The following is an 18,974-nucleotide window of genomic DNA, read 5'->3' on the forward strand; positions in this document are numbered from 1 at the left end:
ACGGAGGAGTGGGAGCCTCCACAGAGCGGCTGTGATTGGCTCAGACACGGCTAACTCCATTTTGGAAAACAGCTGTTTGAAGACACAACCTTTTCCCGTTGTTTGCCGACGGTACCCGAAGAGAAACAACACAGGCTCCGACTCTCACTTCTAGACTATAGGTTTTTTCTTTTTTTTTTTTTTTTTATACACCAACCTGCATCAGTTTTCCACTTCAGCTCTGGTGTGCAGCTTGTGTTTTTTTGTCCGTGTTCCAGGAAACTTAACCGATGACCCATGGTGTTAAATTTCCATTGTAACAAGTGGATAGCAGGAGGCGACGGGATCAAGGTTAGTGGCGCTTTTTTTTTTTTTTTTATCTGTGAATTAAATGCTTTATACACGGTTGACAAAGGCTCTTTATATGTGTAAAGAAAAGCTCTGGGTGTAAATGTTTGAAGTGACCATCCGCAGGGAGCTCCACAGTCACGAAGCGAAGGGTTTCTACGTCTTTTCGGAGGCATTTTTTTTTTTTTTTACAGCCAGCACCGACTAACGTTAGACAATGCATCTATCCTCGCGCAGCCGTTGGTGTCTCAACTGTACGGTTTATCTGAACGGACTCCATGAAATTATAATACTTAGCGGTAATGATATTCACATTTCCCTCCCGAGTAAGTAGGTTCGTTATGCTAGTCGTCCGTGTGCATTGTGTGTGTATAGTGTGGGGACTGGCATGCGTGTCCTTCCCACACATTAGCTGCTGGATCCAGTGGAGCTAATGACAGGCTGGATGGGCTTTGGAAGGCTCTCATCTCCTTTCATCGTTCTGTCAGTGCACACAGCTTCCCTCCTCTAAACACAAATCAACTTCATCTTTTATCCCCTGCCCTAATACGAGGACAGAGGTTTTCATGCAATAACCAGACTGCTGAGTGAAGGAATATATCAGGTGATTCTGGAGGAGAATCATGCATAAAACCATATGGATGGATGGATAGATGGATGGATGGAGGCTGGTGGGGAGCAGTCTGGGACCCCCCACTTTGCATGAGTGTTGCTGGGCAAGTGCCAGCGTTACTGGGCATGGGCATTGGTGAAAATAAATACTGGCTTCTTGCCTGCCTGTGGTGGTTTGCCTCACTGTCAAGAGGCTGGTTGTAATCAAAACACCGTTTTTCTCAGTCTCATTGCACAGTTGCCATTTAATATTGTCTTAAAAATGAAGCAACGTTTCAATTAAGTTAAAATAGCCTTAGTCTGCATCTGACTGACAGACAAGTGTTAGCAAAGAGAATTGCATTGTGGTATGTTTTGATAGGGTGCAGCTTAATGAACTCTTAAAACAGGGTGGAACAGTGGAGTGTTGTGGTTTGGTGTTTTACAGCTGTGGGTAAATGTCACATCACTGGTGACGTTTTTCTGCACCTCACTGTCCAATTTATTTAGACCAGAACCACATATTTGTCTCTCTGTCTGGGACAATGACTGCAACATCTAGACAAAACCACTGCCACATGAGACAAATATAAATCTTGTTACATCGGCCTCAGCTAAGCTAAATGTAAAACTGTCTGGTAAAATTCCTGAAAATCATACAAGCGTATAAGCATATAATCACTCTTTGTGTGGTATAGCAGATTAAGCCACTCGATGGATTCTGTGCAGTCTGTACAGGCTGATGTCGTGTATGCTGTAGGTTCTACCACCAGAGCTCTAGTCTTTTAAAATAGCTCTACTGCCTCTTCTCTCTTTGTACAAGCTTACCAAACATGGCCTGTTACATCCTTCAAAATGGCCAAGGGGGATGGAGAGCAGCCAGGACAGAGAACGCAGTGATGCTAGAAAACCCCTGGTACTAGAGAGACGTGCCCTGCTGACCTTGGACTGAGCCCTGTTAAACCTTCCCTCCTATGTTGCAATCATATTTACCTACTCATAACACGGCACATCCAGGAGCAGACACACCACCTGCCAACAAGACTGCTGTATGTACTTACATTCTGGCCGTATAGGCTGGCCAGTGGAGGTGTTTTACTTGAGAGCATGCATTATGTGCAGTCTAATCTCAGACACAGGTTATTAAAAAGCTGCTAGATCATGAGTAATCAGTTCAGGCCTGAACAGTTCTGATTATTTGCAGCGCTGCATGGACAAACACTCTTACCATCACTGTTCTCCTCCTTCAACTTCTTCAGTAAATGGAAGTCATGTCTGCTCCAGTTGAGGGTTGCCAACAATAACATGATTACCCTGAGAACATTTGGACCCCAATATCCCTCCGTTGAGAGCATGTATTAAGTACACAGCAGGGGTGGGATGGTTACTGTGTGGCTCTTACTGTCAGTTGTTTTTCCGTTAGTGGTCATCAGATTTTTTTCCCCCGTTGCTGGACATGTTTTTCTGTAGCCCACTATTTTACGAGCTATTGCTTAAATGAGCTTCCTTCTACATGATGGAGTATTCATAATTTCATTTTTGCCCTTTTAATGGTTAATCTGAGGCAGCATGATTCAAGGCTTTTCCTGAATAAGGACAGGTCATTACATGCTTGGGGTAAAAATAGCAATCTATTCTCAGATTTGGTTCAAGTGCCATCTAGATTTCTTTGAGATTAAATTCACAATCTCTCAGCTGCTCTGAGACACTCGCCATGTTTAAGATAACAAGCACCAGAAGACAACATACTGGAGCTGAGTGGGTTTTTTTTTTGCTATGTGAACATACTGCCCAGCATCTATTTTTGCATGCCTCCCTCTGTGTAATCATGGGTTTAATGTGTACATATTTTGTGGGCAGGGATTTGTCAGTTCAACTGCTTTGACCTCGAACCACATTCTTTGCCCTGTGCGCAGAGGACTTAAGCTCCTCTGTTTTTAGCTCCCTGACTTCCCCATGAAGAGAAAATGAGTGCCATCACACAAACTCTAAGCGTCTCTTATATAGACAGAAAAGGCTTTCTGACTGGTACACAAAGATATTACAGACCAGTTCAAAAAACACAGGGTAAAAGATGATCATTTACACGGTTGACCATGGGAATCCATTCTAACCACCATGAATGTGAGCGGACCACAGCCTCTGTACTCTGTGAGGGAACCAGCTACAAACTTATTACGCCTACAACCAGTGAGTGCGTCATACTTAAAAAGATAGATGTAGGGTGGAGTGTCATTTTAATGCGTTGTAGGGTTATGCATAAGTATATGGTTATAACCATGTCTTGGACTGGCAACTAGTCAGGGGAGTACACTGTGGATTGGCTGCAGCTCAGGTTTGGAAGACATTTAAGAGGTAATTTATTCATGGGACTAAATCTTTGCTCATCTGAACTTGACTTCAGTAATGTTTACTTGTGCAAAATGTTGTTTTTTTTTTGTTTTTTTTTTGCTGTTATTGGAAATAGACAATATTTCCAAAACCTGTTGATATCCAAGATTTTAGGGATATTAAAAGCGGGTGGTTTTCTTTTGGGAATGCATCACAACCCTCTGTCTAGTTGGTTTCCTTAGATTTTCAGAGGGTGTAACTGTGGTCTGTGTTAAAGTGTTTTCACTAAGTTTGTGGAAGGTGAATAATTTTTGCCATTCTTATGCAGAAAGATTTGGAAAGTCTAGTGGTAGGACTGGGCAATTTCATGGTCTTCGGTCATAATCAATCTGAATTTGTCATATGATCTACCTTTTCAGAGGGATCGTGTGGATTGTTATTAGGATTGCACCATTTTGGCCAAAAATGAAATCCAGATTTTTTCTTCAAAAACTCGATTTTTGATATTTGGGTAAAACTACAAAAATTTTAGCCGGCATGGGCGTTTCATGTACAGCCTGCAATGCAACGCACTGCACCCACTCTGGCGTGTGATGATGTTTGAGGTGCTGAAATAAGTTGGTTGTGCTGCTGTCTTTGACAGATATCGCCTTCAGACAGAGTTTGCAGCAAGGAATGGTTTGGTCTTCATTGGAAACTTTGAAGTCATACCAATTCCACACAACTGACTTTCTCCTGTTATTTTTAGCCACGACCTTCTCACTCTCCTTAGCAAACGGCATTTTTGTACTGGTGTGTGGAGACCAAAGACTGTGGAGAGCTCTCTCACAGTTAGGAGGAGGAGCCTACGGTAGCCCAGAGGTGCGCAGCCCAGAGACACAAGAGAGATGAAATTCGGTTTGACAATTACCCTTTTTTAAACATCGTCCCAATTAAATAATCTGATTTTGATTTAAAATCAATTAATTGTGCAGCCCTAATTGTCATTTATTTTCCAAATGACATAGTGCTGTTAAAACTTCTCTACTTGGCTAACATTCATTTTAGGGGTCCTGTTTATCAGGGTAATTACAGTATTTAACAGACAACACTGAACTAACATTTGAGTCTGTAACATTAATGTCTCTTGCATAGGTTGCTAGCCTATTTCAGTCTTTTTGCAGTGATGTGTCTCTCCACAAAGTGTTTGGGTGTAATTTGCACTCAATTGCAGAGTTGTGTAGTAAGTTGTTTTGCTTCTGCTGAAGAAATAATGATGAAAAATTACCTTAAGTTCATCAGCTCTGGGTCCAGCTTCTGAATTCCAGTGTGCAGTGAGTTTGTTATACACAGAAGAGTTATGTGAGCGTTAGATTCATTATAAAATTCTAGCAAGAGAAATTAGGCTGCTGCACTCTAGATAGTTATGGAAACACTACAGCTGTATGTGGACGGAAATGTTGCCTAGCGTTGAGTTCTGGATATTGTCAGTATTGTATTAGTGTCAGTCAAAAATGCAGATTTTCTTGTCAGATAAGGATAACAAAAAGCCTTCTCACACAGCTTAATGGTCCAGAAACCAGAGAAACTAGAGGAGAACTGCTTATAGTTTGATTTTAACTCCCCTGTTTTACAAGAGATGAGGAAATTGTGAGTCAGATTGTGGATTGTGATTGTCTCTCTAATGGAATGATATGATGTTTTCGTCAGATCGACCAGCTCTAGCCCAAGCTGATATTAAACATTCGAAAAGTTTAAAAACAAAGATATCTTATTGGATAAGTTTCAAATCTGAAAATGACATTGCTAAGTTTTGATGTGCTCTGCTTTTTAAATTAGTTTATCCTGGGTGCAGCGTCTTAGCCATTTAATGACTGAGTAAATCCTGGCATAACTAAAAGATGATTGTAAACAGGCTAAAGGCTGTGTCGCAAACTGTGGTTTAAAAAAAAACAGAACAAATGAGACACACAGTCTGGTTGGGCTGTATACATGTCCAAAGAATCCTCCTAAAACCACAATAACACAAGAAAAACTCACATCTTAATCACAAAAGAAAAAGGAATATGTTGTTTACGTGACCTGTATCACATTTGGAATATTCTCAGTTTCAGTAATAACAGAGGAATACATCTTTGCATGTAAACAGAGAGATTGGTTTTGCATGTGCTCCTCATAATTGCAGTGCATATGTTTTTCGGCATTAAGCCCTTAGATTTAATGCGCCCTGGCTTGGTTATTCCCTCTTACCTCAGCAAACATTTCCCAGACAGGGTGAGGTGATGAATAAACACTGTTTTATAACTATTTGCCAGGAGAATTTTAAATCAAGCCTAATCATGTAAATGGATTTTCATCCAAGTGAATTGGTGTGGAAGTAAAATAGTCATGTCCTGTTTTGGCCTTGTAGGTCAGCGAAGGATGATTTGATGAGAATGCCTCTCCCTCGGGGGGAAAAAATATAAATGAGGTTTAATTATTTTAGATGGAGTGGCTCGTCTCAAATTCAATGTGGATAAAGTGCTAAAATCATTTGACTTGTAAAGTGAAAAAGGGAACCAACATGACAGCCGCTGTTTGAGAAGAAATCATAGACCTGTGATCTGCTTTATGCTTTGATTTGTTTTACCTTAGGAGTTCTCTGCCTCAGTTTGCTTTAATTTTTTTCTTCCCGGTGCACTAAAAAAGGTTTTCAGCCGAGTCCCAGAGGAGAAGAAATGCTGAGCTGGGTTGAGAGGAGGAGAGCTAATTATTGAGTTTTGTTAAAATGGTTTTGACAGTGACAAATTAAAGGTATGCCATTTTCTGTCCTACTACTAAAAATAATTAATGATGTTGTTAATTAGTCCCAAAAGACAAACAGATAATTTTTAATTGCTTGCCCTCGCGACACGATGATTTGTATTTAACAAAAAAGTGTTTACTCAGGCTGCTTATATTGTGTGTCGTTATAGACATAATAGTATCACTACAGCTCCTGTGTTCTGTGCTTTAGAAATACGAAAGGCATTTGTCCTGTATACCAACATGAATGATGGCTTCATTATCTAGGGCTAGAGGAAAGCGCAAAGATTGGCTCTTCTCTTTTTTCGTTTGCTCATGGGGCGGGTTACGTACTCGCTTTTTTATCCCCTTCAACTCAGCAAATCGAATCACATGTCGCCCACATCCTCACTTGTGGGAGAAAAGTGCGATGATGCATCTGAGTGGAATTACTTGACACATCAGAGACAGAAGAAGGCTATCAGTACAGGTGAGAAGAGCGTTTTGAATCATTCCAAATGCAGCATTAGTTGTGGTTAGAGTAATCAAGTCGGTGCTTTATTGAGCGTTGAAGCTTTAGCTGAATGCAGTTGCTGTTATTTTGTTTTGGGGAAGATGGGGCGAGTTGTGGATTGAGAGAATCCCTCTAACAGGTGGTGTAGGAAGAGGTGGCTGCAAACTAAGTCTTATATTCTGTTTGCATATTAACTACATGGGCTTGTGTTGCAGCGTCACCTTCAGTGGGTTTCTGTAGTTCTCAAAAAAAGCCATGAAAGACACCGGAGGGATATTTCCTTATTTAGTAAGGACAATAAACATACATACATTCCTTCTCTGCAGCTCTCATCCTCCCTTGTCATCCTCATATTTTCCGTTCACTTTTTCTTTCCTCATCCTCTCCTCATTTTTCTCCATACTGTCTCTCACCCTCTTGTCTTCTGTCCTCTCCTCTCCCTCTTGTCCTCACGTCTTGCACCTCCTCCTTCTCCTCCTCCTCCTCCTCCCTGTCAACCAACGGGTCTTTTTCAGCCTCCAATGTGTGTGCAGAGAGCCTGGGAAAAGATAGGGCATAAACAACACAGGCAAACAAACCACCTGCTTCCTGCCGAGGTCTCGTGTTGTTAAATGTGTGGACAAAAATAGAACCGGGCAACCTTGCAGTAGAATTAGAATAGATAGAATGGACAGTGGGACGAAAATCAACATTCAGCACATTTATCTTCACCACATCAGTGTGTATAGAAGACACAACTTGTTTACCCCAAAGGTTTTTATGAGGAAGGAATCCTGATTCTTTCTGTTTGGTATAGAATAAATTAAGAGCACAACATTTAATTTTCATTTATGAAAAGAATGTTCGAAGGTTTAGTTCCCTTTTGTAATATTTAGCCTGTTTAATGACAGGAATAACATTTATTATATTGAGTTTATTCCAGACAGAAAGTTGCAAATTGCTTTTCTATAGAGAGATTAGTGCAAATAAATTGGAGAGAAAATGACTAGGCTACAACTTTTATTGTAACATTTCTGAAATAGTGCTATTTATGTGTCCTTTCAGCTTTCATAATACAGACACTCAACAGAGTCGACCAGATCTAAATATTTTCACCTTGAGCACAGCACATTAAGAGTTATAGCAATGTAGTGTCATAACCTACAATGTCTTCATCAGCCGCTAACACTGTCATAACTCACTTAGGATTTTTAAAGTAAACATGAGAATATCTGTTCAGAGATATTAACCTCAAGAAATGTGGATCTGTTATACTTGTTAAAAGTGTGCCAGTTAGCGGTTGTGTGTTAAAGTTCCCATCTGTGTTAGTTCCTGATAATTAGTCATGGTTAACTGGCTTTCCCTGGCATATTTTTTGGGGGAAGAGTTTAATCGGCATCTGATTTTTGGAGTCTAACACCTGCTCATGACTCAGCTGTGAATCATGGGTTGTCAATGAGAGTCAGTCACACCCATTCTGTTCCCACACTGACACAGGCAAACAGACCAGGGGATTCCCTGTAGCCTAAGGCTGGGCATGCTGCTACAGTAGACGCAGTCTCAGATGTCTGTCTGGCCAGTTGTCTCTAATTTAAAGCACTGATCGATCATAGCTTATTTTCAGTTTTGGACCACAGGACACTGCTGTATTCTTACCACCACTGGTAATGTAATCTTTACTTACCTCCACACATGGTTATTTGATCCTGTATTGTATATTTGATCCTGTTACTTGAATACGATCAGAAGTGTACTGTGTGAATATATAGCAGTATTATGACAGGGGTTCTTACACCTCGACAATGGGTATTGATTGACCTAGCTGTTACTAAGTGAACTGTGCTAAGAAAAGGGAGCGTAGTCTGTGGTAAAAGTATTCTGTGTTTTTTTTTTTTTTTTTTTGGACTAGTTTCCCACACTTCTCTGCCATCTGTTTAACAGATCAGACAGCTTAGTAGATTAAAGCAAAATCAATTTCAGTGCTCGTCAGTGTACTGATGTTTTGCATTTCTAGTTTGTGTTCAATTAGTGTTACTGACTGAAGATCTGTGTGCTTTAATTACACATTGAGGAAAAAAAAAATGTTAGTTTAATTTTGTTTCTTTTTTTAGTTAACCTTACAGTGGCTGGCCATAAGAATGAAATGTTCTTATTTAGGGGTTGTCATTCAATGGCAAAATTTTAGTATAGTTTTTTATGAACTCCATAGCGTTACTCATATTTGTTCTCTTTTGGGGCTAGAGCCTCATTATTTTCAGAAACTACTGACAAAGTTGGGTGATAATTTTGATATAATTCTGCCTATCAGCCAAGAATCCACTGAAGGGTTGCTATTAATGGTTAATAACAGTTGATTCACAATGGGACCAACTTTTTTCAAATAGGTTCTGATGTAGCGAACATTTAATGCATGTGACTGATCAGCTGACTGATCCCCAACATCATGGATATCCTGATTTTCCCACCATGCTAAATTGGCAGATTGCAGCAAATACACAAGTAAAGTGAACTGATTATGTGGAGGAAATAACTCCTCAGTGTTGTTTAGCGTCACAACTGTTCCAAATGGAAAAACAGCAAAGGAATTCTGTTCATCTTCTACTCAGTGTATTACAATCATAAATGTGTAATGTAGGGCTGCAACTAACAATAATTTTACAATCGATTAATCTGTAGATTATTTTAATAACTATTTGATTCCTCTGATAAACACAAAAGACTCAATTCTCAAAGATTGGTATTTAACCCAAGCAATATAAACTGCAGACAAGTCACTAATGATTACATCCCTGCAATGTCTTTGGGTATAGTTAGTGAGCAGTAGCCCGCTACCTAGATTGGTTATGGCTAGAGACTAGCAAGCTATAGACTTCCACCATCTCCAATTATAGGCTATCAAACTAGTGTTGTATATATTAGTTCCATTCAATTATAGGTAACGTTTGTCTGGTGGCCTGATAAATGGAGATGGATGAAAATGTTACAATTACGATGATTGTGTCTAACTAGTGAGCGGGCTAAAGTTATCGAGACATGTAGGCTATTTTAAGCTTGGTTTACATTATTTTCCTGGTGGCCAGGGCAGCCCCATTTGCCCGAAATGTTGTGCCCCATGGGATTTTGGCCATTTTTTTCTCCATATTCAAGTTTTGTTACATAAATGGCGCACTACGTTTTGGGCAAACAGGGCTGCCATGGCCACCGCAAATATAATGGAAACCTAGCTTTAATAATCTATCTCAGCATCCGAAGCCTCAGCCATTCTGCTTTGTGTTTTCCTCGGTTACGCTACACAGTGTGGGCATGCCTCAATACTAACATGCTGAAGACCCAGCAAATCGACTGCTGAATTTGTTGCCAACTCTTTTAAGAATGGATTTGGGTTGATTTAATTGATTTGTTGTTGCAGTACTAGTGTAATGTACTTTGTGACACCACTGTATGCTGTTATGCAGCCCAGTTTATGTGGGAAACACATTCATATTTCACATTTTGAGACTTGCCAAAACCTTGCTTCAATTCACTTGACTTTTTGGAAACATTTCTGTTGACGCATAACCTTAGTTACGCAATGATCTTTCTTTCAATAAAAACACAACTTGCAGCAACCTTTTAAAAATGAATGTCATCAGGTTACCTTTAAAAAAACCTGACTGCATCTAACTGTTATTATCAATTATTATGATTGATCTGCCAATTGGTTTTGATGACTGATTTTTTGCTAAAACATAAGAAAACAGGGCAAAATGACAGAATGTTCAAATTCCCCCCAGGTGAAGTCAGTGTGGTTTATATCAGCTACAGCCAAGCAAAGCGCATTCTATCACTCAAAAATGACCATTCACACATTATCTGAATAGTTGTGCAATTTATCAACTGAACAATTACTTGACAAATTGTTGCAAAAAAAAATTATTAGGTAGGAAGGTTTGTAGAAAATGGATGATTAATAAATCAAAAAGTTATTGAAAATGTGAACTATATAGTAACTACTGAATTGCAGAGTTGGACCATTAGAGTATGTTTGAACCTTTTTTTGTATAATTTTTTGGATGGGCTGGATAATGCATTTGCCAACTTGACAAGAACCATAGAAACTTGTGATTCACCTGCATAGCTGGGGCTAGGTTATGCTTGTAATTAATATACATGTACATTACTAAATTAATGGTAAAAAAAAGGAGCACTTTGACAGAAAGGAGTGAGATTTAGTTTGGGTGAACCTGCATCAGTTTGGGTCATGGCATTGGTGTTTAAAACATATGCCTACAAAGTTCTATAATGGCTCACCTACCATGCTCATTGGACATCCCTCCCACACCCCCACTTTTTCATGGTTTTAAAACATAATTTTATAACCTTGGTGCTGAGCCTTTTTTTATCTTTAAATTCATGGTGGTTAATAACCCATTTTATGTGGTGTGGAAAAGTCAGAGCACATATTTATTTCTGCTTCATATAGACTTTAGATATTTTAAAATGATTCCTCTCTGAAGGACCCACATAACTTTATCTAATGTTCATCATCTTCATGCTTCCTACAGTATTACTGCTACTGTCTGTCTGAAGGTTTCCTCGAGGTCACATCATTCACACAAAATCAAATCATTGAATTGCTGAGTGTGTACCACAGATATTAAAAAAAACAAATTCCACCTTAATATTAAAGTGTCTGCAGTGCAGAATTCAACAAATGAATCAATGACTTTGAGAGTGGAGGTTATCTAATAATAGGATTAAGTCAACACAGTGGTGTTATGTAGGCTGACTGGTGGTGAATACGGTGATATAACTTTGGAGACATTGACTTTGTCTGACCTCAGCTAATGCCAGTATCCTTGTTGAGAGTAGAAAATGGTTAATTACTTTTTACAGCAGCCGACTTCCCGCACTGGTCCTGGGTAAACGGAAGAGCAAAGTCAAGAAGAGAGTGACAGACACGTCTGACTACACACTTTTCCATTAAAGTTTATAATTGATCTTTTCCTAACCGTCAAGGCTCATGTTTCTGTAGTACGTCACTATGCCACTGACCTTGTAGTTCTTGACAAACCAAAAGCACCCTGAGGTTTCTTAAGCAAGGTGCTTCTGGTCAACATGAGTAATCAACTCTTTATACAACCTTTTATCAGTTTGTGAGTTTTAATTCAGACTTGTGCAGCCATGTTCAGCATCTTCTGGTTTGGTCCTGTTGTATTTCAACAAGAGAATCTTAGTGTACAATTAATATAACTGCACTCATTATTGCAATATTAGACATTATAGCCTGTGTATGTTTTACTTTTTGGGCTGATACTGATTATTAGCATTCAAGGAGACCAATAACAGACATTTGAGATGCATGCATTTGCAAAAAACATGAAAATCTTACCATAACTTCATCACGAAACTTCACTGAAGTGCCTTTAAATAGACTGACAAGTGAAATACCAAAAACACCATTCAGTAGTATTCCAACATTATTTATTGGCACAGTAACTTGGAGGGATTAGAAATAATACCCCAGTAAACGAGCAAATGTTCTTTTCTCGTTTCAGTGTTTACAGACCATTACTTGTGGCCTGTAACAGAGCTGTGAGTGGGACATTTACCAAACCACTGAATGGTCACTACAGATTGAGAGGTGTCTGCATCAGAGCCAAAATAAGTCAGGTTTACATTTATTTACTGGCTATTTGTATATATATAAAAAAAAAAAAAAAATAATACAGAAGTGTAAAATGCAGAATATTCAATCTGACAATCAGTCACATTCTCACATTCACTCTTGTTCATGTTTATTTGTGTTACTGTTACGCATCTCTTCTACGTGCAGCCATGCTGTGTGGAAGAACTGAAGGTGTCATGCAAATAACAACAAATAATGAACATATTTACAAAAGAATGAAATAATGATTTGCCATTGTTACACTATATGCTTATATGCTCTCATATACTTCATATGCGTCACTCATAATGGTAAGTGGAGGTAAATTTCTGAATATCAGCTTTATGTAAATGTAATATCTCTTTTTGGAGCAAATCCATTCCTATGCATGTATTTTTGCAGCCCAGATCTCTCATGAGGGGAAAATTGCTGAGAATTGATCTCTGATGTGGGGAACCACAACTCAGCTGCTCCTACGTATGCCTGCTGAGATAATCTGTCCAAGCACGATTGATTTTTGATTTCGCTGTAGCTTTCTGAAGAAGTGGCCTTGCCCGGACCCTTTTGTTTTATTCATTAGTTCACTCAAGATTTTTCCACAGTAGCTGATGCTAATGGCCTCAGTCAGGCTTCTTATCTCCTGTTCCTTGGCTGATTCATAATGCCTTCAGGCGTAGGAGCTCAGTACGCTCATTTAGGATGGCAATTATGTGAGAGTAGCACTGATCATTCTCTGTATCTATGCTCAGTGAAAAGGAGATAGAAAATTGCATTGAGTATCCAGTGTTATCGCTGATTATTCTGCATGTCTGACAGGAAAGATGGAGACTTCTAGTGCAAGGTAATAGCAAGTCTGAGGCCTAAAGTGTGAGAGTGAGGTGGTAAAAACCTCTTTGAGTAGCTGAGCTTTATGTGTGCTCTTCTCAGGAGGGACAAGTTTTCACGGCCTGTGGAAATGGCTGACTGCTGCTGAAGGCCAATCTAACTGTTTAGCAAGTTGCAATATGCACATCACCAGGGGAAATTAGGCCTTCACACCCTGCCTTGGTCTGTTGAAAAGAGGAAGGATATAGGGCGAATATTTACACCAGAGCTGAATGGATAAAGTCTTTATTTATTTGTTTATGAGAGGAGGGCCAGGGAGGAACAGCGCTGCTAATCCAGACAAGGAAATACAGCTCCCTTGTGTTTGAAGTGGGCTGGTTGTCAACCAAGCAGCTGCTGACATCATGTGAATAGACAGTGCCCAGACCACATTTAACGGGCGCTGAGAGGCAGTAAGCAGCAGGGCAAAGAGCTGAGGCACACTCGTGTTATGGTGCTCCCTCAGTACGTACCACTGAAGGAGGCTGACGGGGATTAGATGAACTTGTCTGAGGCAGTTTGGGTCTACTCGCAGGCAGCCGACAGCACATGAAGTAACTCTGATTTTAATGGTAAGAATGACACTTTATTATGTGCTCCTCTGTGAACTGCTGCCACCTCTGCTTTCAATGCTGTCGTGCTGTTTTTTTGATCAGCTGAATTTATGATTTTACATTAAAAACCATTTCTCTAAGTTTCCAGATGTTTTGTTTTTGTTGCTCAATCTTGCAGCGATTTGGTAGTTATTTAAGATGAAAAAGCCAGTGGAAAAGTTCAGTTGCTACGTGAGGCAGAGAGAGGTGACCACGTGGAGGCTTTTTACCTCGTCAATAAATGCAGCAAAATTAGTTGACAGACTTGAAACTGGTTAGGTAAACGCCCCTAATGGACATCAAAATCATCAAAGAAGGCAGTCTTTGTCTGGGTTATTGCAGATAATGTGTGTTTATTACACACAAATCAGGCTTAAAAGGATCCAGTGGGATACTAGTGAGCCTGGATCTCTAATGGGCCTGGTGTAAGTGGCTGTGCTGACTCATATTCCCTTAGTGATCTCAAACGCCTCAACTCCTAATATTCTCCTTTTGTATATGCCACCTCTCCCAGTATGGTGACCCTACATGTTAAAACCTGGCCGCATGCCTCACTGTTGGACACTTTGCTGTCATTCATACCAGACGGCTGTTTGTAAAGACACACGAATGCCACTCCTTTCTTTGGAGAAAAAGGATGTGTGCCTAAAATGACTTCATCAGCGCTAGAGGAGAGAATCCCCTCACTGGAAATGATCTACGTTTACAGCACAGGAAGCAGCCGGGAAAAGGCGAATAAGAGTGAGGCCAAGCAGAGTTCAGCTCATGACCTGAGCTGCAGTGATTTCCCTTTGAGGATTGAGCTGTTATTGTCTCGAGTGAAAATACACACCTGTGACATTTGTCTTGTGGTAGTGTTTCCAGCTGCAGCTGTGTCGAGTTTCCCCCTGTATACACATACTGGCCTTTCACATAAAGGCACCTTTTATATTTAACTGGGACATGCACTTTAACAGCACTATAACTAATAATTTTAGAACTGAAGTCATGAGATACTGAAAGCTGTGACTTTAAAAGGCTGACATTGTATGTGACCTACTGTACTTTATACATCATTTACCAAGAGATTGAGATAACAGAAATAAATTTAAATATTTTTTAAGTTGCTGATCCAAAATTGATTAAACTGTCAATCTCCTTTAACCAAATACTTCTGGTTTTTAGAACTACCTCTCTCTGTGATTTGTGGTTCATCTTCGTTTTTGATTTTAGACTTCTCAAATTTTCTGATATATTCTGGACTTAGTGTTTCACTAAATAAAACAAAAATAAGTGTGTGTTCATGAATGATTGGGGTTGGTTTCTTCACCAATCTCCTGCTTCTATGGCATTTTACATTTTCATTTGCATTATACAAATCGGAGCAGGCAAATAACGATGACGACGTCAGTCATCGAGTGCAACAAAAACAAAGCACATCCCAAGGATAAAGTGATTTTTACACGCAGTGCCCATAAAGTGCATCCTCCACAGCTGAGACCAGGCGGACAAGGACACAAGAGTATAAACACATTGCTGAAGAGCAGGAGGCAGAACATCATCACCATCCTCATCATCATCATCATCCCTCCATGGAAACCTGCTAATGATCTCATGGTAGGACTTGGGCTACATGTGCAGGCAAGCCAAGTGATTAAACAAACAAATGGCAATTAGGCAGGGCTCCCATAAGCCACATAACAATTGTGGCAATTGAGCAGAAGAACCAAATATAACACAATGCTCATAGTAGGTGCTGGAGTGCTCTATATTTTATTGTCAGAGAGATAGTCAGCTTCTTGAAGAAATCACACTGACTGGCACTTAGTGAAGGCTTTAGTTAAAGGTGGAAGGAAAGGTAGTAGGTGTAATTATGAAACTGTGAGACCCTGGCCTCCCATGGTGATCTGGCTCACTAATGACTGCACAGCCTGGCTATCTAGATGACAATCTAACAGAGGATCACACCACCATCTGGAGCGGGGAGCACAGAGTGGCTCTTGTGTTTGGAAGGAGCACTCAGGGAAATGCTAGCAGACCAGAACTCAGTGACATTTCCTGACGTACCTACAGGGGCTAAAAGATTGCCCTTCACTGTGGATTTTATAATCCTAAACAGCACTGCCTACGTCTGTACGGCTCGTGACCTCTCAGAGGAATGACCCTGGGTGCTTCCTTTTTGGCACGATGTGTGCATACTGTACATAAGAGAAGGAAAACAATTCTGGGACCTTTTGAATGATACTGAAAAAATGGGAGTGAAAGCGCTTGGGAACAGACTGGCCCTGGGTCAGCGTGTCATAGCTCGTGTTTGCCAGCTCGTTTTTATTCCTCTCATTCTTTTACTTGTTTCCATTTGAGATTCCAACCCCCTCATGTTTCCTCAGCTGCTATGTCATGGCTAAAATGTTTCATGCTTTATTAAAGTGTAGATGTGGCACTGGTAAATGAGCAGTAATTTTGCACATACACAACTGTGGAGCAGCCACTGAAGTTTGAACTATCTGTGTCTGCCTGTGGGGAACTGAAGCTGTAGGAAAAGAGCAATGACGACATTTACACTCAGACTGTGCCTCTGTGTTTTGCACCCATTTAAGCTTGCATCTCTTTGCATTAGTGCACTGCTTCCCACAACTATTTTCTTATATCTTCTATTCTTTTTGTGTCTTTTCTGGAGCAATTTTATATTTTGTCATGTTTTCTCTGAGGAATTACCAGCTATATAGTGCTTTAGTGGTTGGCAAGATTCATGACCTAGTTAAATATGGACTGAGAACAGGAAACAGAAGAGGAATGAATGGCTAATGGGAGTGTGATTCGCTTTTGCAGGGGCTCTTTGTGGCCCCGCCTCTGCTTGCCCTTTGAATAGTTTCAAGCTCTTTTACTCTGGCTTTCCATATTGATCAGTGCTTTTTACAGGACCCTCCCACCCCTACCCTTACCCCCACCCTAGCACTGCGACTCCTTTTTTCCTTAAATCCTGACTGTATTAGTATCCTTAGCTCAGACAGATGGACTAGTAGAGGGGTATGGCTATGCAAGTGACTGCAAGTAGAGATTTAGAGCAGCCTTTTGTTTTTCCTGGCGTAATTAGGGCGACCAATTAGCACACATGTCAGTAGTGCCATTAATCGCTGTGCAGAAATAGAAATGGCAATTATTAACACCTTCACTCTCCTTTTTATTAATTTAGTCTGAGCTACTGGCCGCTCTGGTTGTTAAAGTGTTCCAGAAGTGCCCACTCTCATTCTCTCTGTTGGCCATCCTCCACTTAAAAAGCTCGGCATTGAGTGATTTTTCCTCTAGTCAGTATTTTTGGCTGTCTAAAATTGAGTCACATCTTTTCTACTGAAGTAGAAATGCTCAGGACACAGTGGCGCATCCTCCCACAGTTCCCGCAGACTATTGAAGGAAGACAGCAGCTTGATTTATTTGCTTCTTTCCAACACCCCCGCAGCCGTCTGACATTCCCTCCTCCCTCTGGCAGGTGTAATGAGAGCGCTGGTCATGGACAGATGATGGACGTGGAGGCGTCGTACTCAGACTTCATCAACTGTGATCGCACAGGCCGCAGGAACGCAGTGCCCGACATCTCAGGGGAAGGGACAGTAGGGGCTACCACCAGTGAACTCACCAAAGACCTGGCAGAGATGGACCTGAAGGCTGCAGGTCAGTAAAGCTACATCTGAACCACAGGAACTGACATCCTCAGGCTTTATTCTTGTGTTGTCATACAGTTTGGTTTTTGGTTTATTTTTATTTGGTTTTAATGGTTTAGTTTTTTCAAGTTTCTTATTCTGCAAAGGTGTTTTTTTTGTTCTACTCTATTGTACCATTACCATTTGCTGATTTTACCTACAGTTCTGTTAGGCTGTTGTTTATTGCGGTGTTGTGTAGTTTTTGTTTTGGCTTTTATTTCACAAGGCAAAATTATTATTTCAGTGCTCATTTTAGTTCTAGTCCTAGTTTTCTTTTAGTGTAATAACCCTGATCTGAACACCTGCGATGAGATCTGAATGCAGCAGAATAATAAAACCCAAACAGGTGGCCATGCTCAGTTTTTGATCTCGGTGAATTCAAAGTGTTGTGCTTTGTTGACTCACTGCTAAATGAGTTGCGACAACACCACAATGACTGGCAGCTCTGGCTTCCTCTACTCTCAACAGTGTGTCAAGTTGTTATGAGGAACATGTCTGAATGTGACGCAAATGATCTCTGTCTGACAATTGTGCGTTAGATCCTTGTTCCTTTTCAGGCAAAGACAAGTTTCCCATGAAGTGATGACTGAATTGACCACTGAAAATCTCATGCCGGTCTGGTGGGAAGCTTCACAATTGTGGATCTCAATATTATAATATTGCTGCTTCCCTAAAGGAAGTAGTTGTTCCTTCCTCAGGATTCTCATATTTCTTTCATTGTGAAGCCTGAAGCAGATTTATTACCTGCTGTAATGAATGCCAAACCACTCAGAGCTTGATTGTATACGCTATCATTGTGCATGTGAACTGATTTCTGTGCTCATGTTTTCCTCAGAAGGAGACCCAGGGGCTTCACCAGCCCCTGAGGCAGAGGGCTCCACCAGCCAAGACGCCCAGGGAAATGGAGGCCCATCTTAAACTCATCCAGAGATGGGAGGGGGGAAGAGATAAGGAGTGAAAAGTAGAGAGGAGGCAAGTAAAAGTGGAGAGACATGGAGACAGCAAAGAGAAAGTGTTTATTGTTTGTCCTAACCGGACAAGAGGACACCTTCGCTCACTGCCGGCCTTTGTTTGGAGCCTCATCGGCGCAAATGTACGCCTTTTTATCGGATTCGATTGTAACATGGGGAACAGAGTAGAAATGACAATGGAGATGCTGCTGTTGTGCTCTTTACTCTGTTAGTCATTCATATTCCTGACAAGTCCAGAAAGCTTGACTTTGGATTAATGTCTGTGGAGATGGACTGAGCTGAACAGATACATTTCTAACACTCAAAACATTGTTCCAGCCTAATATGGAGCTGTGTCATGGAGGGCGTATTCATAATTGTTTGTCATTTTCTGTCTGTGTACGTGTGTGTGTGTGTTTGTGAACCTCTTGTTCGATTTCATTGTCCAGTCTTTTTCTTTTTAAGTAACAAACATAGTCACCATTATAATGTCGTGTACGGACTTCATATTTATTGCTAAATGTTCAGTGATAACTTTGTGATAGCAATTTTCTTTGTGTAATAAAATACTTATGAACCCACTGTAACTTTGTAGTCTATGCTTTTAAAAATAATGAACGCTTTGCACTGCTGCACTCAACACATTCAGTAAAGGTGGACAGTTCAAACTAACTAGGATTAATGAATACAGTGCCGAGTACTTCCAGAGCCATAAATATTATTGAATTCAGCTTTTGTGTACATTAGGATGGCCACAGG

The 18,974-nt window shown here is 40.4% G+C and overlaps 1 protein-coding gene across 6 annotated transcripts; it reads left to right on the forward strand.

Annotated features, from left to right (window-relative positions):
- The first annotated feature begins 49 nt into the window (after nucleotides 1–49).
- Nucleotides 50–18,802, forward strand: pkig (protein kinase (cAMP-dependent, catalytic) inhibitor gamma). Of its 6 annotated transcripts, none has more exons than XM_030139111.1 (3): nucleotides 50–330; nucleotides 17,055–17,236; nucleotides 18,104–18,802. In XM_030139111.1, exons 2-3 carry the CDS (start codon nucleotides 17,083–17,085, stop codon nucleotides 18,181–18,183), a joined length of 234 nt encoding a protein of 77 aa, XP_029994971.1. In that variant the 5' UTR covers nucleotides 50–330; nucleotides 17,055–17,082; the 3' UTR covers nucleotides 18,184–18,802. The 6 variants fall into 6 exon arrangements, with proteins under 6 accessions (XP_029994971.1, XP_029994965.1, XP_029994970.1 ...); XM_030139105.1 differs by having other exon boundaries at nucleotides 63–330; nucleotides 18,101–18,802; XM_030139110.1 differs by lacking the exon at nucleotides 50–330 and adding an exon at nucleotides 3,253–3,273 and having other exon boundaries at nucleotides 18,101–18,802.
- The last annotated feature ends 172 nt before the right edge of the window (nucleotides 18,803–18,974 follow it).

Source organism: Sphaeramia orbicularis, chromosome 7 (assembly GCF_902148855.1).
Source record: "Sphaeramia orbicularis chromosome 7, fSphaOr1.1, whole genome shotgun sequence".
Lineage (NCBI taxonomy): Eukaryota > Metazoa > Chordata > Actinopteri > Kurtiformes > Apogonidae > Sphaeramia > Sphaeramia orbicularis.